Raw genomic sequence first — 22,446 nt, 5'->3', positions numbered from 1 at the left:
GCCTATTCATTGATCGTTGCTTATTTTCATATCTATATTGCTTCATACATTTTTTCCTCGTTTTTTTTTTATTTGTGGCATTTTGCCTCCGTTATGTTATGTATTCTTCTCCCGTGAGTTCATGCTTACGTTTTTAGAGCGCATAGGCATTCCGTCCCGCGGTCAAGGTTTCATATGCACTGAAGCACCCCATCGGACAAAAGTCGCAAGGGGCTTGCGAAGCCCATCTCAGTTGAATGATGGTTGCTATCTTGTTTGTTCTCCTGAGGAGCCGCGAGGTGTGATTGCGTTGCCCCTGCCACCCAACACAATGACAACTTTCAGCGAGCACTTTGCAGTCCCATTGTGCAGTTATTATTGAGGTGTACTCCGCACCCGCATTTTGGGAGTGAATGCACGGTGTACCCGCAGAGGATGCTGAGGGCGGCGTCAGCGAGGCATGGGATAACATGTGCTCCGGAACAAGTGTGTGGCGTTGGCCAGAGGAGGCATTGTGTCAACGACATCATTGATTGATGGCCATTGATTTTGGGGCTTCGGTATTCGGAGCCTTAAGGACTGGAACGCTGCTGGCTGACCAGGTGCCACTCGCCATCCGATCCCTCCTGGATGTGGCTTAAGAGACGGTGCGGGCGCGTGCGGCGGGGGAAAAGAAAGTAGGACATTCTGTGGACATGCACGTGGACGCGTCAGAGCGTCACGATATCCCTCAACAAGTGTGGAGCCCCCAGCTTGGTGCGTTGATCGTCCTGATTAAACTGCCTGGGGTGGAGGTGAGTGCGCTGACTTCCGTTTCACCTAATTTTCCTTCAGCTGACAGGCTGCGCAGCTGACGTGGAGGGACACCATGCGCACCTGTTTCCGGCGTGTGCGATGCCGTTTCCCACAAACGAGGGCGATTTCCCTGATGATGTGCTCCGTCGTCCTCACTTGATTCCTTGACGAAACGACGCAACGCGGGGCTGGTGCTGAGCGAAGAAAGCCTTCCGTCTCGGTTGGAACCAAAACGGAGAGCCCATGAAGAGACATGCTGCTCGCGACCGGTTGATGCGTGGCCTGTGAGGAGTCTGATTGCCACCGTGTAGCATCTAATTTGCCTGATTGCAGCGCCCTCTACGCGTTGCACAGTTCTTGTGCTCCTGAGTAGTGCCGATAAGGGCGGATTGCATGGTGGTGTTTCATTGCTGGAAGGCTCTGTAAGGAGGAAAATACTGTTCTTTCTTCTTCATGGAGGAGACGAATCCGTTCTTTGATTGAAGTACGAATGCCTTGTTGCAGCTCTTGTTGGCCGCTGGTGGCTTTGGTGTTTATTCTAATCAATGGCTCTCACTGGCGATTCCACGGCCGAATATCGACGGGTGTCGTCGTTTTTGGTCCACGTTGCTTGGCCCAACAATAAATTGTTTGTGCAGCTGGACAAGGAATTTCCAGTGGGCGTGGACCATGTTTTGCAGAATATGCCCACAACGGCTGCTGACCGTGCTGGTGGTTGTTGCGTCCTGCATGACTCTGACAACGTTCTTGCGGATTTCACTATGTTGCGTGCAAATGATGTTACATCTGTGCCTCGTCGTGTGGCAGAGGCCTGAACCAACGGGGGGTAGAGTGTTGTGATGAATTCGAGCACCGACAACCCTCGTGTTGCTCATCGTTGTGCTCGTTTTCACTGCGGTCCTCGACGTGGGGAACATTTTATTATTGTGTGCGGTATGGGGATCACACATCCGCTGGCGTATCGCAGTGTGGCGGTATTTGGTCAAAGGACCCTGTGGAATAGTTTGTGAGGACGAGGGATGATGGCAGGACTGTCATGCCCGCACAGACGGAGACGAGAATGGGATTTTTGATGTGCCCTGCAACACTGCGCTCGATTGCGCCATTGGATGCGTGCAGAGCAGGTGGCTCTCCGGTGTCTGTTGGCTTCACGGCCAACCCGCTGGCCCCTTCTGAAGGGCATTCAAGAGCATTCGTTCTCTGAGGGAGTTTCTGCTGTGTGGTCCGCACACTGCAGTGCCCGCTCCATTGGGCTTTTTCTTCGGTGAGAGGATGGTCTGTTGCACTTCTTGGACTTCTTTGGTGAGGGGAGGGTCGTGGGGCGACATGCCCACCGTTTCGGTGTTGGCGCACCGCGTACTTGTGGCCGCGTTACGCAGGAGGCACAATCATCTGTAGCATGATGAAAGCGACGTGTTCTTGACCCTTGCCAGCAATGGACGGTCTTCCTGTTATGTTGTTCGGGTGTTTCTGCAGGACAACAAGATTGCAAATGGTTACGAGGGAAGTGTGGCAGCAGGGATTGAGTGCCGCTTTGGTTTTTTCTGACGGGCTGTGTCGAGGAATTACAGGCGCTTGCAGATGTTGTTGCCGGTGTGAGGGCAGGTGTTTCAGCCACCCGAAGCGTGGCTGTTGGGAAGACGAGTTTCACTTTTGCAGCTGAGGCAGGCATCGACGAGGCGAATGTGCGGGCCCACCACCCTACTTTCTGTACTGTTTTGCAGCGACGACTGGATCTGATTGCCAGCCACTTTGGGCCATCGCCATTTGGCCGCAACGTTGCCTCGAAGAGGTCGAGAGGCCGAAGAGCACGGCGTTTGTATTCATCCGTGGAAGTGTCACGGAGGGGAAATGCGGGCCTTTCGGCAACTGACATCTCGCTGCCTTTTGACGCCATATTCGGTGAGTCTGTGGGCGCTGTATGACGTTACTGCCTTTTACTGGATGATTGAAGCTGCTGAGATGCGGAGGGTATTTGCCGCACCTTCCTTTGGTATCTTTGTCGCACGCCGTGTTCGAGATGGTTTTCTATTGCTGCACTGCATGGGGTGCTGCAAGGCACTGCTTTATGCCATGCGGTGGAAATATTTAACGTCATTGAGGTGCCCCCAGAGGGTGGGAGTGGCGATCCTCCGGCGCGGGTGATCGTTGACGGGTTCAGACGCCCTTTTGGACTTGCTGTCCCTTTGTTGTGCGTTCATGGACTGACCGCGGATATTGCAGAATATATTCAGGCCGCTGCAGTGCTCCATGCATTCAAGGTGTTGTCCTCCGCGCCGTCAACCTCGGCAGCTGACCGACCGGTGTCTTTGAAGGTTTCGGGAGGAGGATCAGTTCAATTTGTTTTGCGGCTGGAGTCAATTCCTCCATTTCTGCCAGCTAGACACGCCCACACCGTCACTTTGCTTTTTTCCTTTCAATGGGAGGAAAGGGTGGTGACTAGCCTCGAGAGACAGTGGCTCTTTTTGTTGCATCGCTGAGTGATCGTTCAGCGGCAGTCGATGCATCAGCCCTTCCTGAGGGTTGGCGACAGACACTCTGTGGCCGAGACTATTTGGATGGGAGTTCACGGGGCAGAATCTGCGCTTTATTCCCGTGCTTATGCCGACGGAATGTAAGTATTTGTCTCTTCTTGTGATGCCTCGGGAGTGCCGTGAAGCTACATTGAGGAGAGCACGAGGCGTTAGTGTCCGTGTTATTTTTTTGGGCGCCACTGCTCTTTTTGGGTGTGTGATCCGACTGTGTGGTGGGTCGGTTGAGGGGGAGGACGTGGATGGGCCGCGCCTACCCGACTGCTGTGCCTTATTTTGCTGAACGCCCTGACCGAATTGCTGCTCTCCTTTTGCTTGCCCTGCCGGGCCTGGCGACCTCTTGAGGAGCGGTGCGACGGCGTGGACTGTCGGGCTGCTGAGGAGGCCGTGGCTGCGCGGGATGTCCTGCGGTATTTTTTGCGTTTCGGGACTACTGTAGAGAAGAGGACATTTCATGCCTCCTTCACTTCCAGGAGAGTCAATGGAGGGATCACGGTTGTGGGATCTCACTTCACGAGAGCCTGCGCCCGTTGGTCGCGTCGACGGTGCGCTCTGTGTGTCTTCGATCCCTGCCGGAGCATCCCGCTGTTTTTGTTCCGGTGAACGGGAAAATCCACCGACACGCCGAGCGGGTTGTGAGGATGTTGCGGCGAAGAACGCTTTAATAGAGGCCCTGCGGTGAGGGAGCGCTGCTTGCAAGGATCCCGCAGCACTTGGGATTTTTCTTGCACTTACTTTCTTCTGTCTGTCTGTTGGTTGGTGCTGTTTGCCGGGGGGTGTATTGGCCCGTGCGCAAACGTCAGTGTCTCTGCTTCTGCCTGCGGCCTCACAGTGCTTGAGCCGTTGTTGACGGGGAGAGTAATTACTGTAGCGGTTACGACGACGCTGGTGTGTTACACTGTGGATGGCGGCGCCACCCTTTCTTCTGCCACGCTCTGTTTTGGTGCTTTTTAAATTTTAATTTGATTTCCTGCGCGCAAACACACTCAAACTGGGAAGGAAAACAAACGCCAATCGACACTGTGAAGTTCGAAGGCACTGAAGGACCAACAACACACACACCGCTCACACATATTTATATGCTCTCACGTGTTGCTGCAGTCAAGGCACCCCGCACACACAACCGTCGCCGCGTGACCGGATCCAGCGGAAGGAGGAGGGAAGGAGGAGAGAGTGAGCCGCAGGGGCCCACCATGTTGCGGCACCTCCTCTACTCTGCGGTGCTGCTCCTCCTCCTTTTTGTGACGTTGCGCTGCGGTACTTGTGGAGCCACGCCTGCAAGGGAGAATGATGGCAAGAATGATTTAAGAAGTGTTTCAGGAGCCGGAGAGGGTCGATCTATTTTTTTCACAGACGAAGGTGTTGCAGCCGAGGGATGAGGTTGTTCCAGTTACGACAAGGAATTCATTTGTTTTACCCTTTCTCGTCAGTGCTGGTGGAGTGGTGGCTGCTTTCGCCGAGGGTCACATTTGGATGCCGAATATCAAGGTGGTCAATTAACTAAGCCCTTTTCTTCCGATGTTGTTGCGGGGTGCATTGACCCTGCGTGGCATTGTTCCACTCTTGTTGGTGAGGTCAATAAAAGATACATGGAGGGCACACACTGTGCTTGGTGCAGCGGAGGGAAAGGAGGGTCTGGGTGTTGTGCACCACTCCACAACAGTCACGAAGGGCCACGGAGTGTTTCTTCTTGCGGGAGGCTCGGATGTGTCCTACGAAGGTGGGTGTTGGAGAGAGGGCGGCTTGGAGCCGAAACTGGTTGTGGGCGATGTCACGAATCCCACGGGTGGCAAGCAGAGTGGACGGATCGAGTGGGGCGACCCCAAACCACTCTTGAAACTGATCTCTTCTGCTTCTCACGAATGTGAACGGACGGAGTTCATTGCTTCCGGTGGCGCAGGTGTTGTGATGGAGGATGGCACCTTCCTGTTTCCCCTGATGGCGGTGAATGAGGCAGAATACGTTTGCTCCATGACCATTTACTCGACGGACAACGGCAGTAACTGGGCGCTTTCTGAGGGTATGTCCCCTGCGGAATGCCTTAACCCCGCGTCAGCGAGTGGGAGGGATCACTTCCCATGATTGTTGACTGCGAGAATGGCCAGAGGGTGTACGAGTCGCGTGACATGGGCACAGCGTGGACGGAGGCCATCGGGAAGCTTTTAGGCGTGTGGGTCAACTCAGGATCGGGAGCCTCTCAGAAAGAAAGCCTGCGTGTGGATGCCCTCATCACTGCGGCCATTGAGGGAAGGAAGGTCATGCTGTGCACTCAGAGAGGGCACGCCTCGGTGGAGAATAGGGCCAATCCGCTTTACGTTTGGGTCACGGCCAACAACCGCTCGTTTTATGTTGGGCCGGTTGTCATGGACAGTGCTGTGAATTGGGAGCTCGCCAGCACCCTGCTGCACTCGGACGGGGATTTGCATCTTTTACAACGGAGGGGCAACGGTGAGGGCCGTGCCGTTTCACTTTCCCGCCTGACGGAGGAAGTGAGTGCAATCAAGTCCGTCCTCAGTGCTGGGGTGCAAAAGGGCAGTTTCTTCTCCAGCGTTTCAATACCCACGGCGGGTCTGGTGGCAGCTTTGTCCGATGCGGCCAGTGATGGCACGCGGAACGACGAGTACCCTTGCCTGCATGCGACGGTGACGAATGCAGTGAAGGACTGCGATGGATTCCGATTCACGGGACTTGAGTCCAGGGCAATATGGACTGTGAACACTCGGGATGATAACGTGCGTCATGTATTCTTGAGCCACCACTTCACACTTGTGGCGTCGGTGACCATCGAAGAGGCCCCGAGTGGGAACACTCCTCCACTGACTGCGGTGCTGGCGAACACTGCGTCCAATCGTACCATGGGACTGTCGTGCGGCCACAATAAGAAGCGGGAGACGGCGTTCGAAGGGACGACAACAACACGGAGGAGCACTTGGGAGCCGAAGAAAGAGTACCAGGCGGTACTTATGCTGCAAGGCAACAAGGCCTCTGTGCACTTTGACGGTCAGTTGCTGGCGGAATAGGAAGAGGTGCCGTTAACATGCCAGAAGCCACCTGAGGTCCTGAGGTTTTGCTTTGGCGCGTGCTGTGGGCACTAATCCCCTGTGACGGTGAATGACGTCTTTCTGTACAGCCGCCCACTGAATTCCACTGCGATGCGTGCACCCAAGGACAGAGACCCCGCTCCGACGAGTGAAGCGGCTCCGACACCACCCGAGAAGATTCGAGTATTTGACAGCGTCAGGGAGCACATTGCTGGGAATATTACCGAAGATAAATGAATGAGCACCACGCCCTGGACACGAATTTCCATTACAAATAGTCACCTCGCAGGGTGTGGAGCGGCGTGAGTCCCGACGACCGCCTCGCCTCTCCCAACGACGTGGAATTGACACTTCGTGATTTAGGCGCTAACAACACCGTGCGTGTGTGCGTGTCTTGTGTGTTGCTGCTTCTACTGGGGTTGTATTTGGGTGGTGGCAGCTTTCTGAGCCACGGAGTGCGGATCTGCGACGCCTCACGGAGAATACGTGCCGCACTGCCCACCCTTTTTCACTTATCTTTTATTTCTTTAATGTTTTTACTTTTAAATGCTTTTTTAATGCAGTTCAGCTGGAGCAGTAAGTACTGTTGTTTCTTTGCGTAATGTTCGGCTGCTGCACACTGTAATGAGCGACGTGTTTCCCGCTCTTGTTTGCTTTTGTTTTTGCCCACACGCGGTGCCGGCCCTGCGGCTGCGCGTCCCACGGACTGCACGAAAGGAGGATAGAACGAGCAGGCCGGATGCCGCATGAAATGTGAGGGATGTTGTGTGGGCTGGTGGAACAGTGCAATCTCTTTTATTTATTTTAATTTCCCTTTTTCTTTTCTTGGTGCGGGCAATGTGTATATACACACGGTCGCTTCGTGCTGCATGGCACATGAAATAAAAGTCCTGCCGCATCAATTTTTCCTTTTATTTTTGGGAGTTATCCCGGACCCCCACCCTTTTTCTTTTTTTAAATCCCTGCGGCTTGTTTCTGTAGTTACCGTATCTGCTGTCACTGTGTGTCTCCGTGTCCCGTTGAGTGTTCCTCTGCTGTCTGCGCTGTTGACATGCCCTCGTTCCTTTTCTTTCTCTTCTTTCCTGCTGGAGGCATCGATGTTCCGCTACGACGATTGTTTGTGTTCCCCTTTGCGATGGCAGGAGGGCGACTGGGCGGCGGCCTGCTGAGTGCGCTCGGAGGGAGCGGACTGTGTGCGCCGTGCCTCACTGTGAGTGTAGAACAGCAATCCGCCACGACCTGGTGTGAGGCGCAATGTCAATCTGTCGCGGCGGTGAGAAGTAAAGGACAGCGCCGTGGAATTGGATGTGCGACGCCGATGGCGTTGCTATTTGCTGCCCTCGTATGTGCGTTGGGTCTCTCCTCTCCATGACACCGCCCTTGTGTGCGGGACAGTGGAGGGAGTGGAGATGTGTGAGGGAGTGAGGGTGGCCGTTGTTTCCGTACATTTGGATCTTCAGGCACGTGGCACCACTCGGCCGCCTCTCGCAGTCCCCAGGCCGTGGATTGAGAAGGTGTGAGGGTCTGCTTCATGCACAAGGAGGACAACAAGATGCAGTGCATGACGGCCAACCTGATCCGCGTGTGGTTGCGGCGCATGGAGCACGTGCGCCAGTACGCGTTGGGCGTTGCGCTCATGATTGGGGAGGAGGGGCGGCACGACGTTGCGGCGCAGCGGGAGCGCATGACGGACTGCCTGTGCTGTGAGGGGCGCGTGTTGGAGTGAGCGTGGCGTGCCTGTGAGGGACTGAGGAGAGAGGGAATAACAGTAGTGGTGACTGTGGGAGTGTGAGGAACGGTGCACGGGCGAGGAGCGCCCCTCTTTTGTTTTGATTGTTGTTGAGCCGCGCCCACCTAATTGTTGTTGTTGTTGTGTGGCTCTCGTTGCTGGATGGGACGGTGCGTGGTTGTGTGACTTGTTTCTCCTTTTGCTTTTTGCGTTGACGGGGAGTTAGTTTGTACTGAAGGCTGCACGCAAGTGACAGGAGTGATGGCGATGATGATGACTGGCCGTGTGCTGCTGGTGTGTGCCCTCTGCGTGCTGTGGTGCGTTGCCGGCGGTGTTTATGCGAGGGACGTTGACACCAACGCACTGGGTGGCTGCATGGCGTCGGGAGTGTTGGGTGAGAATGGATCCCACATGCCTGACGGATGTAATAAAACTGCGATTACGGTGCCTTTGCGGTCAGCACTTCCCATTACTGCCGTTGAAGCTTCGACTGGAAAGGCTGATGATCTTGCAACACCGAATAATTCGAATTCAAGTGAGACTTCCAACGCTGGTTCTTCTCCTGGTGGTGGTCCTGGTGGTGTTACTGGTTCTAGCTCTGCTGGTGGTACTTCTGGTCCTGCTGCTGTTCCAGGGGCTTCTGGTGCTGGTGAAGGCGGTGCAGGCGTTTCTGGTGATGGTTCTACTGGAGATCAGGGCACCGGTGGTCCTCCAGCTCCTGCTGCTGCTCCTCCTTCTCCCGCTTCTCCTTCTGGTGGTCCTTCCGTTCCTGCTGCTGCTCCTGGTGGTGATTCTTCAGCTAGCGGCAGTGACGGTGAAGCGGGGCCCTCAGGCACTAATTCATCTAACACAACAGGAGACTCTCCAACAGGAGATCAGACGCCTGCTGCTGCAGCGGCTCACAACTCCTCGCCACCCGAAGGACCGACAGGAACGACATCCGGCACTGGACACAAAGGACAGGAAAAGAAGAGGAAGAAGAAGAGGAAGAAGAAAATGAAAAGCAGCAGCAAAGTGATGAGGCACAAGCCCAACAACATCAACAGCATGAACACCCCGCGGAAAATGGCGAAGAATCCGCGAAAGACAAAACTGCTCTTCGTACAAATGCCACCGCAAATACAGGCGACAGTGACGGCAGCACCGCGGTCTCCCACGCCACCTCCCCTCTTTTGCCTCTTCTTCTTGTTGCTTGTGCTGCTGCGGCTGCGGTGGTGGCCGCGTGAGAGTGAGGGAGAGAGAGCCATGCACCGCCCGCACACACACTCGTCCTTCTCTCTCTGTGTGTCTGTGTCCCCTTGCATGGACTCTCGCCCTCACCTCACCCCACGAGGCACACATAATGTGCCCATTGTATATATGCATGCACACCCATGCAGGCCCGTTGGTGCTCTCTTTTGCACGACACGCACCGCTGCCGTCCTGTCTGGCTGCATGGGCGGAGCACCGTAACTGTTTCTGTTTTGTTTTTATTGCATTGAGTGGGCGACCTCTCTCTCTCTCCCTCTGTGTGTGTGTTTTGCTTTACGGGAGTAATGAGAGTGTGTGTGCGCTGGTCGTCCCACGCTTCGGCTTTTTTTCATTGTTTTACTTTTGTTGTGTTTGAGTGCACCCATTCCACACTTTTTCGATTGGCAGTTTGGTTTGACTTTGGAGACTTGAATCTTTTTTTTTTGTTTCATGTTGTTTCTATTCTTCTGAGAGTGTCAGCCTCTTTAAATCTTTTCAAGCCAATTGGCTTTTCTTTGAAATACGCCATGCTTCAATTGATCGACGTCACCCCACGGCCTCTAGCGCTGTTTTTTCTCTTTGCGATGATATCTGCGATGCGATTTTCAGCGGTTGCTTTTTTGTACCCCTGAAGTATTCCTGATTCCTTGACGATGTGGTCTCCTCCGACGGCGAGGTTTATCTTGTTTACGCTGGGGAGAATGCATCTCAGGGCGCAGGATGCGTTGCAGGTGTGGAGCTTCGTCTGGAAAGACCGGTGGGTGCCCATAGGCATTAAGGCGTTAACGACGGACCCGTGTGACAGCAGGAGTCACTGCGTCTTCTTTTGGCGTTGCACAGCAAATTCTTTGGACGGCGCGTTTGGCTCTAAGAACGGTGCTTTGACCTTTGCGCACGGGAACCTCCTTGCTGAGGAGACTGTCCCTGCTGCTTTCAAACTGCATGCGGATCGTCTGCTCGTGCAGGCACTGGAGGGTCCGCTGACTGCGTCCCATTTGCCACGGGAAGCGTTTGCAGTCGGTTCACGGTGCCTGCTGAGCATCCTTCCACTGGTGTTCCCAATTCTGACACGGCGCTGTGCGTGGCTGCTGCGCTTGTTGGTGTGTGGGCACTGCGGTGCGCCACGCTAGAGGATGGCCATCATGTCGCTGGCGCCATGAACACTGCCTGTCAGTTTTATTTCACGGACGCCTCGCCACCCGCATCGCCGCGCACCTGATGGCCCATGCTGTCGGGTTTAACTGCCCGCACATGGCAGATCTCAGCATGGTGAGGAATGCTATTGGTGTGCGTGGCAGAGCGCTGTCGGTGGTGGTGCACTCAGCGAATGCCGCGATGGCTGCGAGGGAGCACCACGACTGCGACGACATTGATGGCGTGGAGCTGCAGGATGGCGGCGGGGACGGGAGGACGCTGGAGTCGCACTGGTCGCAGCGCCACGCGAGGGATGAGTGGATGGCACCGGTTGGTTGTGCCGGCTGCTGCAGAGGAAGCGCTCCGCACTGAACATGAGTGAATATCCCCAGATGTTCTGAAAAGCGAGAGTTCCTGCCAGATGCTGCGCGACGGATTGGTATTCCAGTGGTTGGTGTGTAGATGGAGTATCCATGAGGGGTCAGCAAAACGCCCGATGGACAGCTGCCCCATCATTGATCCCGCACTGGATGTGAGGGATGCTGACGCTGTTATTTGGGAGGGGAGAATATTTGTCTGCGAGGCCTGGGGACAAGCCCTCTTCGTGGTGTCTGGACACGCTTCCCACCAACACGACGGATGCGAGGGACCCGGAGGAGACATACATCTCGGTGCTGCCATGCATGCGGCATTGAAGTGTCTCGGCATGCAGGTGCATCTGGAAGTGACTAAATAGGGTAACGTCCGTTGTGCCCATGCACGGACGGAGAGACGATTGCTTGGGCCACTCGGCCCTACGATGAGGGAAACGCCATTTGCCGTGACCACGCGGAGGTGTGCACGATATCCGCCACCAGCGGTAGCCTTCCTGCAGTGGTTCCGTGGGACGGCGAGGAGAGGGCGTGTGGAGCAGGACGGTTTCACCGGCATCTACTGAACAAGACTTCCCAGGGGGCATCCGTCCCCGTTGCGGAGAGCATTGAGACCGACCACGGTACACCACCAAAGGATGTCGACACGGCTGTTCCCCAGAAGCATCCGTCGCCAGAGGAGAAGTGGATCCGGCCAGGATGCTCCGACAGACCGCGAGAATCTTCTCTCGGGGGCAAGGATCGAAGCAGCGAGACGGACGGCGAGCAGGCCCGTCCCCGACTCCCGGTGATGACACTGCTGCTGCTGCTTGTCCCTGTCCGCTGCTTCTTCTGTTTGCCTCTGCCGCCGCCGTGGCAACACTCTATCGATTTGCGGTGTGGTCGGCGTTGCGCTGCGAGGCGACTGCGCTTCCTCCTGCGCGGCCTGCACCCAGAACTGGAAGCCCAATAGAAAAACATCCATTTCAATGGATGTCGTTCTCCATATGCATGTGCTGTGCCCACTCCGTTTGACTTTGTGTTTGAAATTGGTGGTACTTCCGATGCCCACAGCTCTTCTTGTGTTGGTTGCCGATGTTGGGGCCACCAGATGGTAGTATGGCATTGCTTGTGTGCTTGTTGGGTTTTCTGAGACGCACATACATACACAAAAAGCGGTGCGAGTGAATGTGCGCACACAAGACACACACGCATATCGAAGCACATTGTCTGTGTGACTTGTGCTTGACATATTATGCGAGGCGGGTTGGTGCGAGCAAGGCCGTCGGAAGAAGGGAAGCCGCGTGAGTCCAGCAATGGCGTTTGTGGTTGTGCGCGGGATCATATGTTCCATCAGATGCTCGACGCCGTTTATGGATCGTTTAAAGTTTTTTCTGCGATGCCCATGCTGCGGCTGTGCTGAGCTGCTCACTGCGTCTCCATGAACTCATGGAGCACGGCGTGACGCTGCTCGAGGACCTCATGACGCCGCGGCAGCCGATTATGAGTAGCCCTGCGCCCTACTTTTTTGCCGTGGAGGATGCGTCTGTGAGCCGCGTGGCTGAGGATTGGATTGCAAAGGTCCCGTACAGGGATGCACACATCTTTGCGCTGGAGTGCACCCCGCATCGCCACCCTTAGCAACTCGCGTGGGCTCGGATAGCGCCGAGGGCGATGTGTTCCAAGGACATTATGTTAGACTTCGCCGCCCGTGAGGTGCTGGTTTTCCACCTCAGCATGCAGAATGGGTTTCTCAGCTGCTGTCGCTACTGTCGCCTCCGAATTGATGGTCCGTTTTGGATGTTGCGGCGTCACGTCCTGTGGCGGCTTTTCACGCCATGAACAACGGTGTGCCCGTCATTCGCCACCAAAACAGTGGCAGCATCTGCAATGGGCTTGCCAGGCTCTGCCACGACGAGCCGGATTTCACTTAGGGGCGCCGACAGCCGCGGCAACCCGGTGCGGATCATCGTTGATTGAAGCTGTGTCATGGTGACGCCGCTGATGCACCAACGCACATCTCAGTTTCTGCTTGATGAACTGATGCCGCCGGGGAAGAAATTGTATGAGCGGACCTGTAGGAATCGTCTGGGTGAGGACTAGAAGCGGCAGCAATTGATGGGGAAGATGTGTACCGGTGCTCCTACCGTCATTGTTTTCTTGCGCATTGCGTGGAGGAGCTTTTGGTGGCGCTGAAAACACTCCACGCGTATCACCCGGGATTGGCGCATGGCGTGGAGCCGAAGGCCAATCTTGCGGAGTTGACCAGTGCGGTGCGGTCTCCGCCGGAGTTTCGGGAGAGGCAAACCAGACTGTCGCTGCAGGTCGATTTTTTGCGCGAGGCTTGTGGCACAGTACCGGGAGAAGCGACTGGCGGAGGTGTGGGAGGCGGAACAAGACATCGCCGTTGGGCGCAAACCCTTCAGGAAAAACCTGGATGGCGTGCGGCGCCTGACAAAGGATGCCGCGATGCCCCGGCCAGTGCGTCTGCGTCTTCTCCCGTTGTTTGTGACTGCGAGGAGCACCGACGAGTTGAAGTAGGCCAAGAAGCAGCAGCTGATCTAAGACGGTAGACTGACACCAGACGCCCATTTGTCTGCGAACCTTGAGCATGTGACGAGGAGGGCCGGGAACGTGCAGCAATACAGCACGGCGTCGGCGCAGGGCGGACGGAGCACGAGTGCCTCTGCGAGCAACGCCGCGACGGACGGGGATCCGCTTCTGAAACAGGCCTGTATGATGATGGAGACGGACAGGAATAGGACGCTGCGGGTTGAGCTGTCGTTGGCATCGGTGCAGCGCGATCATGCGATGGGGCCAAATGGCGCGAGTGGTGGCCAAAACAGTGGAGCATGAAAAAACCGCCGGGCCATTTCAAGGGTGTGGTGGCAAATGGGAGAATCATCCTGATCTGTGTGGCGGTGATGGTGGGATGATAGCCCTCACAACTCCTCAGCGCATTGTGCTGCTTGTTTTGGGTGGTGTGGCCTGCAGCGAGAGGCGCTCGGTCCATGAGATATCCAAAAGGTACGGCCGTGAGGTGGTCATTGGGGAAATCTCGTTGCTTCGTCCTGAGGTGTGTTTGTGCAGGGAATTGGCATCCTACGGCACTGTGACTCACTGGCGAGACACGCACAGGAACGCATCGAGGGCCAAAGAGTGGAACAGAAGCAACCACACACGATTGCGGGTGTCTGTGGAGATTGTGTGCGCTTCTTCCTGCATTCCGTTCCTCTCCATGAAGCGTTTTATACGATACGCGTGTGTGTGTTTGGACGGCTGCGCTGCTTGCCTTTTGCTTTTGTTTTCTTGCGTGTGCGGTTGCAAGTCGTTTCTCTGCCACTAAGAAGGCGGTTAAAAAAGGAAGGACATTTGTGGAGCATGCACCCACGGCTTCAGTGTTCGTCCACTGATGCTGACTTTTTTCGCCGGGGCATTTGTGCACGCTTTTCCCTCCAGTGTTTATTATTTTTTTTGCAGAGGAGGCAACGGGTGGGCATTCGTGAGTGCTGCGGCGGGCTGTTTTTTCCTTCGCGGGGACGCACGCAACGGCGGCAGCTCCATGACTTTGTGCACAGAAGGAATGGAACTTTCTCCGGATTCTCACCGCAGGCGCATGCCGTGGACGGCCGAAAAGGAGTGTGTGCCCGGTGTTGTTCATGGCTCCAAGGGAAAGATGGTGTTGGATGGTGCACAGCGAGTGGATGTGGAATGTGTTGACCGTGCATCGCAGGTGTATCCGCTGGAGGCATTGCGGGCGGCCGTCGCCACATGCGAGTACAACACATTTGGAGGAAAGAACATTTTTAATTGGTCTCTCCGGCGGAATCAAATGTGCTCAGGCAATGAGTTTACTGCAAGGAGTGGCCGCAGGGGACGCACGACGAGAACGCCACTCGCACCGTCATTCATTTCCGTCGTCGCCAGACCACAACGCAGCCCGCGCCAATACGACTTGCGGATTTTCCGAGGTGGCACGCGCTGTTCTGTTTGCCGTCATTGTTCCCCATCCCCGAGCGTCGGTGCAGGCGTCCCTGTCGATGCAAGTTCCTGTGGCTTTCGGACACATCCATTGATTGATGCGGCCGACACCCCAGCCCATTGCTGGTGCTTCTGGCATGACCGCTGCACCGCCCCAGCAGCTGGTGCAGTGGGAATGGGGACGAGAACACAGCAGACCAGGTTCAATCAGATGGTGCTGGCAGCCCTGTCAGCGTCCCGCCGACTCCAGCGAGCACAGAAATCGACGGGGTAGGAGAGGAATCAAATGATTGCCAGGGAAGCAAATTTTTTTCACATCACTCCCAGTCAAACAGCAAGAAGAATTCACAACAACATCAGTCACTAAAAATGACGAAGGAAGAGCGACCACCGCCGACAGCGACAGCCCCACCGCGGTCTCCCACACCACCTCCCATCCTTTGCGTCTTATTGTCTCGTATGCGTGCTGCTGCTGCTGCAGTGGTGGTGGCGGTGCCTGCATGAAGTGGAGTGCGCTGAATATGAACGAAGGCCAAAGTCAACTGAATTTTTTTTGTGATGAATATTGGCTGCACTTCCCGTGGACCAACAATCCACGTGGTGTGCGGGGATCGTTCCCTTTTACCGTTACTTTGCTTTTGCGTTGCTGTGTGCGCTGCGCCTATTCCTCTTGTGTGTGTGCGTACCCTCCGTGAGGGTGCCGACACGACGGACCGCTCTCGCCGTATGCACATGCGGTGGAGCGTTGTGTGCCGCTCCTGTTTGCTTCTCCCTCTTCCATCTGTGTGTTGTTGTTGCGGCAGGGCTGTGTGTGTGTGTGCCTGCTGCCGTGGATTGGAGTGTGTGTCGTGCGTGGTGTGCGGCGTACGGTGCATGCCTGGCTGCTACCCTCTCCTCATGTGGTGTGCCATCTGTGTGTGTCTGCCGCACCTCTCGTCTCCCCTGTTGCTCTCCATGTCCCTCGCTGTGCAGATCAGCTCCACACCACTGAACGACCACACTCACGATGATGACGTGCCGTCTGCTGTGCGCCCTGTTGGTGCTTGCCCTGTGCTACTGCCCGTCCGTGTGTGCGACAACGGAAGAAGATAACCCCGGTACGGACTCTGAACTAAAAAAGGATGAAGGTAGGACAAACGGTAGGCAGAAGGGAACAAGTGAGAGCCCAGACCTGACGACCAAAGAGTCACAGGTTGAAAGTGAGGGCGGTACGCAAGACATACAAGGTCGGGACACCGATGTGATCTCCGACAGTGAAGGTGCACCAGGTGCGTCCGGTGAGCCAGGGAAAACAAGCGATGTGGATCAATCTGCAACAAACCCAAAATTGGGGGTTCCTTTGGAAAAAACGACGACCACAACACCAACTACAACTACAACAAAAGCACCAAACAATATGAATACAGAGGCGCCAACCACGACGACCACCACACCGTCACGTCTTCGCGAAATTGACGGCAGCCTCAGCAGCTCTGCGTGGGTGTGTGCCCCGCTGGTGCTCGCCGCATCCGCGCTGGCGTACACCACTGTGGGCTGAAGAATTGTGTGTGCGGGCTGTGCGTGCCAGCACTCAAAGGCGGTGACATGTGTGCGTCCACTGTGGTCCGATGTATAAAGTAAGAGTAATTATGATGATTGTGTTTTTGCTTCCTTTGCTTCCGCTGCCCTGCTGTGTGCTCCGTGCTGTGCGCCACATCCGTCACGTTGAACGCATCCGAAACATACGCATACGCACGACAAGCACACAACTGTTTGCGTGGACACACTGTTGAGAATAGAGGCGTGCGCGCTGGAGCCATACTGTGCAGCTCCTTTTTGTGTGTTTTTACTGTTTTACTTTATTGCTGCCTGTTCACTTTTGTTTTTCCTTGTTTTCTGTGCTTTTCTTTACTTGCAGCGCATTGTGTCTTTTTTCACTTTCATTGGTTCAATATTTCTCATGAAATGCGTGCTCCTGCTCCTGCTGCTGCTGTATTTTACTGTGCCGTGTCTTTTGTTGCTTTCACTCTGCGTTGACGGGGGTTAGTTTGTGCTGAAGGCTGCACGCAAGTGACAGGAGTGATGGCGATGATGATGACTGGCCGTGTGCTGCTGGTGTGTGCCCTCTGCGTGCTGTGGTGCGTTGCCGGCGGTGTTTATGCGAGGGACGTTGACACCAACGCACTGGGTGGCTGCATGGCGTCGGGAGTGTTGGGTGAGAATGGATCCCACATGCCTGACGGATGTAATAAAACTGCGATTACGGTGCCTTTGCGGTCAGTACTGCCCATTACTGCCGTTGAAGCCTCGACTGGAGAAGGTTCTCCTGATGGTGGTGCTGGCGCTGCCGGGGCTTCTGGTGATCGTGGTGCTACTGGTGATACTTCTGGCAGTGGAGGTCCTTCTGCTTCTCCTGCTCCTCCTGCTGCTGCTGCTCCTGGTGGTTCTCCTGGTGGTGGTTCTGGTGGAGGCAGTGGAACTTCTACTGGTGGTACACAGAACAATTCGAATTCAAGTGAGAATCTCGAGTCTGGTGCTTCTGGTGGTGGACCTGCTGCTGGTGGAGGAGGTGGTTCTGGTGGTGGTGGCGGTCGAACTCCTACTGGAGGTCATGGCACCGGTGGCATTCCTCCTGCTCCTGCTGCTCCTCCTGCTTCTCCTCCTGCTCCTGCTTCTTCTCCTGCTCCTGCTGCTCCTGGTGTTGATTCTTCAGCTAGCAGCAGTGGTGGTACAGCGGGGTCCTCAGGCAGTAATCCATCTAACACAACAGGGGACTCTTCAACAGGAGATCAGTCGTCTGCTGCAGCAGAGGCTCACAACTCCTCGCTACCCGAAGGACCGGAAGGAACGACGTCCGGCACTGGACACACACGACAAGAAGAAGAAGAAGAAAATGAAAAGCAGCAGCAAAGTGATGAAACACAAGTCCAACAACATCAACAGCATGAACACCCCGCGGAAAACGGCGAAGAATCAGCGAAAGATAAAAACGCCCTTCGTACAAATGCCACCGCAAATACAGGCGACAGTGACGGCAGCACCGCGGTCTCCCACACCACCTCCCCTCTTTTGCCTCTTCTTCTTGTTGCTTGTGCGGCTGCTGCTGCGGTGGTGGCCGCGTGAGAGTGAGGGGGAGAGAGCCATGCACCGCCCGCACACACACTCGTCCTTCTCTCTCTGTGTGTGTCCCCTTGCATGGACTCTCGCCCTCACCTCACCCCACGAGGCACACACATAATGTGCCCATTGTATATATGCATGCACACCCATGCAGGCCCGTTGGTGCTCTCTTTTGCACGACACGCACCGCTGCCGTCCTGCCTGGCTGCATGGGCGGAGCACCGTAACTGTTTCTGTTTTGTTTTTATTGCGTTGAGTGGGCGACCTCTCTCTCTCTCCCTCTGTGTGTGTGTTTTGCTTTACGGGAGTAATGAGAGTGTGTGTGCGCTGGTCGTCCCACGCTTCGGCTTTTTGTTTTGTTTTCCTTTTTGATTTTGTGGTTGAGTGCACCCATTCCGCGGCTGCGTGTGTGTGTGTGTGTGATGATATGAGTAATTTGCGTGTGTGCTATCTGCCTCTCTCTGCCGTTGCTTTCTTCAGACTCTCTTGTGGCGCACAGCTGCTCCGCAAGTATAGGCGCTGCCAAACACACAAGCAAATGCACACACACATGCCGTGTTTAAAACGCTGAGAATGCACGCACGCACAGGATTGTGGCTGCGGAGGCCCTCGCGAGGGGGGAAAAAGCCTGCATTTTGTTTTTTTTTGACATGTTGCTCGGTGTGTGCTGACGCGTGACGAATAACAACACGCCCCAATAAGCAGAAAAGAAGTAAAACAAAATGGCGCTGAGCGGCACACCAGTAAGCCAAAAATACGCAATCACCAATAAAAAAGCCGGCGATCACCCAGCAGGCACATCAAGCCTCCTAAAAACCAACCTGGAACAGACAAAAAAAAAGAGACAATCATAGAAAACAAAGATCCCCGCCCCCAAACAGGAAAAACATTAAATAAAACGCGATTCTTTTTTTTGTCCTTACTGCCGGGGTTGGCCGCCGCAAGAAATAAAAAATGGTGGGGCGGTGGCCCCGGACGTTGGATACAACACGACGAATCGTAGTAACCACGCTGCGGCTGCGGCCCCGTACGAGAGATATATGACGACTTATCGTAGTAACCACGCTGCGGCGGCGCACCCTAAACATGTCGTTTTCGTTTTCCAGGGGACAACGCAAATGTGCTCGATTGTTCGAAGATCGAAATTAATACTTTACGTGAAAAGGGGTCGCGCGACCGCATTTTTATAGCTCAGTGGCAAACACGCTCACAATGTCATCCGGGGACGCGGGTTCGATTCCCGCAGAAGCCTAAGTTTTTTCCATTTTTTTTTTTGAATTCTTGTTTCATATTGCTTTTTAAACTTCTGGTTTGCAGGACGGTGTGCGAGTTCTGCAATCGCACTGATTCCATCTGTTTCGTGGTTTGTGCGGCTGCTGCTGCGGTGGTGGCCGCGTGAGAGTGAGTGTGAGAGAGCCATGCACCGCCCGCACACACTCGTCCTTCTCTCTCTGTGTGTGTGTCCCCTTGCATGGACTCTCGCCCTCACCTCACCCCACGAAGCACACACAATAATGTGCCCATTGTATATATGCATGCACACCCATGCAGGCCCGTTGGTGCTCTCTTTTGCACGACACGCACCGCTGCCGTCCTGCCTGGCTGCATGGGCGGAGCACCGTAACTGTTTCTGTTTTGTTTTTATTGCATTGAGTGGGCGACCTCTCTCTCTCTCCCTGTGTGTGTGTGTGTTTTGCTTTACGGGAGCAATGAGAGTGTGTGTGCGCTGGTCGTCCCACGCTTCGGCTTTTTTTTTTTTTTGTAAGTTCAATTTCTTATACTGTTTGCTTTAAATTTCTTGCTAGTCTTTTTTTGTTATTAATTTTTCCGTTTTTTTCTTTTCATCTCTCACTCCCCATCCTTCTTTTTTTTCTTTTGGGGCAATCAATATGGACGTTTTTCTTTTCTACTCTTCCCTCTTTAATTGTTTGTTGCTGCACTCTTCGTGCGAGGGGTGCCGTGTGTTCCCGCCCAACTGCTCCACTCGCACACCCACCGACACGCTCATGACGACGGCCCTGTGCGCCTCGCCTGCTGCACGCATGAGGAGGGGCCGCGACGAACGGCGCGCTGAGGGAGCCGTGACGTGTGGGCGTGCGACGAGGGCCTGTGGGGCGGCGCACACATTTCTTTCCCTCTTGTTTTGTTTTGTTTGCGGCCAGGGCTGGCAGACACCCGCAGCGCCACACACACACAGCCACACCCTGCCGCCGTGTTTTTTTTCTTTTCTTTTCTCTGGATGGGCGTGTGCTGCCACCGTGCGTGATTATTGGGGTTGGGCCGTGCCGCATGTATCGCTGCCATCCAGCTGTGCCTCTTGCTGTGCTGATGTGCCTCCCTGTGCTTCTCTTCTCTTCTGCTCCTCCAGCACACATAAGTATTTCCACAGTGCACTGCATGAATGCTCTTTCTATTTTGCTGGAGGCCGGCTGACGCGGCTGCACGATGCCCGCCATATGTGAAAGCACTGCCTGCTCTTGGGGTCATTCTTTTCTCCTCTTTGTTTTTGCTCTGCCGGGTGCGTGCGTTGCTCGGTGTGTGCCGGTGCGTGACGGGCGGTGCCACGATGGCGTTCTCTGGCGATAACAGTTGCTGTGCTCTCGACACACATCCACACTCTCTTTCTTGTCCCTCTGTGTAAGTGATTGCGGCAGGGCATTGCTGCGAGCGTGACGGGGACCACGGCGGCGTCACCCCTCGAGAAGGTCCCACGCTCTGTCGGTTGTGTAGCGGTGAGGCGGTTTGCCTGCAGATTGACTGACAGAACCGCACAGTCGTTTCATTGCAGTCACTCCATCGGCATCAACCGTTGCGGTGGTGTCCGCAGGAGCCGCCGCCCCGATGAGGATGGCCCCGTAGTTGCCTGGCAGCTCGGAACTTCCTGCCCTTCGCCCTCCAGGATTGCCCTTGCCGTTCGACTGGCGCAGCACCGGCCTGACACCGCTTTTCTGCGGGAGTGCAGGCAGTAGGGCGCCCCAGCGACGCGGCGCGTTGGCTGCGGTGTCTTCCACCAGACCTGCAGTGGGCGTGCCGGTGGTGTGACCCTCTTGGTGCGCCACACCTTGCTGTGCGAGTGCCTGCCGCTCGTGGCACCAACTTTCTGGAGACCACTGCCTTCCGCGTGTGCCCACCGGCCAGCCCCAGCATGTACGTGGTGAACCTCTGCGGCCTTTTTCTGGAAATTGCTCACTCTGCCCAGTTTGCGACCACCATTTGTCGCCTTGGTCCTGCAGCGCCTATTGCGGGCTACCTGAACTCGCACCATGAGCTGCGGGACGGTCGCTCACGATCAACGACGGCAGGAGAGAACCTCGCCGCCACCTCAAGCGGCATGGAGTGTGAGCTGTCCGACGACCCGGCACAGCCAGCGCGGATCAGCGGCCGCAGCGTCTCGTTTCCCGACGTGACTGCGCAACGCGTACTGCGTGTCTCCCACTGGACGTCCACCCCTTTGCATGGAGTCGGACCAACATCTGCCGTTGTATACCGCAGCAACGGAGGACGGCCTCCCGCGACCGGCAGGCATGCTGCCGCGACGGAAACATGCCGTCGTTGTTCTGCTTGAAGCCGACTGGAATGCTTCCACCTCGGTGTGTGCAACGCCTCTGGCCACTGTGACCACACGGTTGGATATGCACCGAGCGAGCGGCAAGGCGCACCATTCCGCGCGGCAGCCGTGACAGCCACTGATGAACCTGGACGGTCAGAGCGGAGCAGGCCGAGTGTGTTGCAGCGGCAGCATGGGACGCGCACACAGCCTCACCGGGAGGCAGCCTGCCCCGAGCTGAAGATGTCCGCAAACGGGAGTACCGCAATCATGCCCTCTGCCGTAACTTCTCCATGCTGCTTGTGGTCCGTGCGAAAGAGCTTGGTGCCCTCTCGAGCCCACGCCTCTGATGCCGCAAGGCATGGAGGCACCGCGTCCCTGCCCTCTGGGATCGGCCGTGCCGCAGTACTGTTGGGACCGCGTTTGTGCTCTGTCTTGGCAGCAGGAAAATTTGCTTGTCCGTCACACTGTCCGCGTCGCACGTGCTGCGATCCCCAGTGCTGTCCGCACACTTTGTGCTTGCGTGTCCCCTGGTGACTGTGATATGGATGGGTCCTTCACGCCGTATGCGCTTGACTTCACCATCCGCCACTGTTTGCCTTGCTTGGCCCCTGGCCCCGGTGGCGCATTGAATGTGTTTCTGTGCCATCTTGCACCCGCTGCCCGCTCCTCGCACAGAACGATGATCAATACCTCCCTCGCTGACGGCAGCCTGCGGGGTTCCTGCGAAACGGGGACACCACTCCCATCTGCAAACACGGGAAGGACACATGCCGCACGGAGGGAGTTGTTGGCCAATCCCGCTGCTCTCTGTCCTGCTAGGGGAGAGCGAAGGACTGGTCCACCGCCGCCTGTCAGCACTGCTGGCACACCACCGACGCCAGTCTGTATCCACGCCACGACGCGCGGTGGTTGTATGGGGTTGTGTGGGTGGTGGGAGGGTGATGGTGTCACTGAATTTATTGCGTCTGCGCGGCTTTGTGTCGGCGGCTGTACTGTGGTGGGGATTGTGTATGACCGGATGCCTCTG

The 22,446-nt window shown here is 55.7% G+C and overlaps 3 protein-coding genes and 5 pseudogenes across 3 annotated transcripts, besides 9 other annotated features; all 8 read left to right on the top strand.

Annotated features, from left to right (window-relative positions):
- Window positions 1–7,578: a sequence feature (areas not merged during assembly with more than two copies in the genome that could not be assigned to a particular haplotype).
- On the top strand, window positions 99–3,908 carry Tc00.1047053508289.94 (annotated as a pseudogene).
- Tc00.1047053508289.80 lies at window positions 4,385–6,325 on the top strand (annotated as a pseudogene).
- Window positions 7,579–7,751: a sequence feature (areas merged during assembly that could not be assigned to a particular haplotype. This can correspond to areas where the two haplotypes were merged or to regions with more than two copies in the genome that were merged during assembly.).
- Window positions 7,752–22,446: a sequence feature (areas not merged during assembly with more than two copies in the genome that could not be assigned to a particular haplotype).
- Window positions 8,337–9,302, top strand: Tc00.1047053508289.70 (annotated as a pseudogene).
- Window positions 8,674–8,855: a microsatellite.
- Window positions 9,037–9,070: a microsatellite.
- Tc00.1047053508289.50 lies at window positions 9,863–10,756 on the top strand (annotated as a pseudogene).
- On the top strand, window positions 12,045–13,907 carry Tc00.1047053508289.41 (annotated as a pseudogene).
- On the top strand, window positions 14,202–15,044 carry Tc00.1047053508289.31 (hypothetical protein, conserved; the record flags this gene model as incomplete). Its single annotated transcript, XM_805520.1, has 1 exon — window positions 14,202–15,044. One exon carries the CDS (start codon window positions 14,202–14,204, stop codon window positions 15,042–15,044), a length of 843 nt encoding a protein of 280 aa, XP_810613.1.
- On the top strand, window positions 15,777–16,307 carry Tc00.1047053508289.20 (mucin TcMUCII, putative; the record flags this gene model as incomplete). Its single annotated transcript, XM_805518.1, has 1 exon — window positions 15,777–16,307. One exon carries the CDS (start codon window positions 15,777–15,779, stop codon window positions 16,305–16,307), a length of 531 nt encoding a protein of 176 aa, XP_810611.1.
- On the top strand, window positions 16,832–17,872 carry Tc00.1047053508289.9 (mucin-associated surface protein (MASP), putative; the record flags this gene model as incomplete). The annotated part of the gene is made up of 1 exon (XM_805519.1): window positions 16,832–17,872. One exon carries the CDS (start codon window positions 16,832–16,834, stop codon window positions 17,870–17,872), a length of 1,041 nt encoding a protein of 346 aa, XP_810612.1.
- Window positions 17,073–17,216: a microsatellite.
- Window positions 17,281–17,341: a microsatellite.
- Window positions 17,382–17,447: a microsatellite.
- Window positions 19,617–19,746: a sequence feature (A-rich).

This window comes from Trypanosoma cruzi, genomic scaffold, assembly GCF_000209065.1.
Source record: "Trypanosoma cruzi strain CL Brener 1047053516759 genomic scaffold, whole genome shotgun sequence".
In the NCBI taxonomy this organism is placed as follows: domain Eukaryota; phylum Euglenozoa; class Kinetoplastea; order Trypanosomatida; family Trypanosomatidae; genus Trypanosoma; species Trypanosoma cruzi.
The sequence above is the reverse complement of the archived record's forward strand: the minus strand, read 5'-3'. Positions and strand labels throughout refer to the sequence as shown.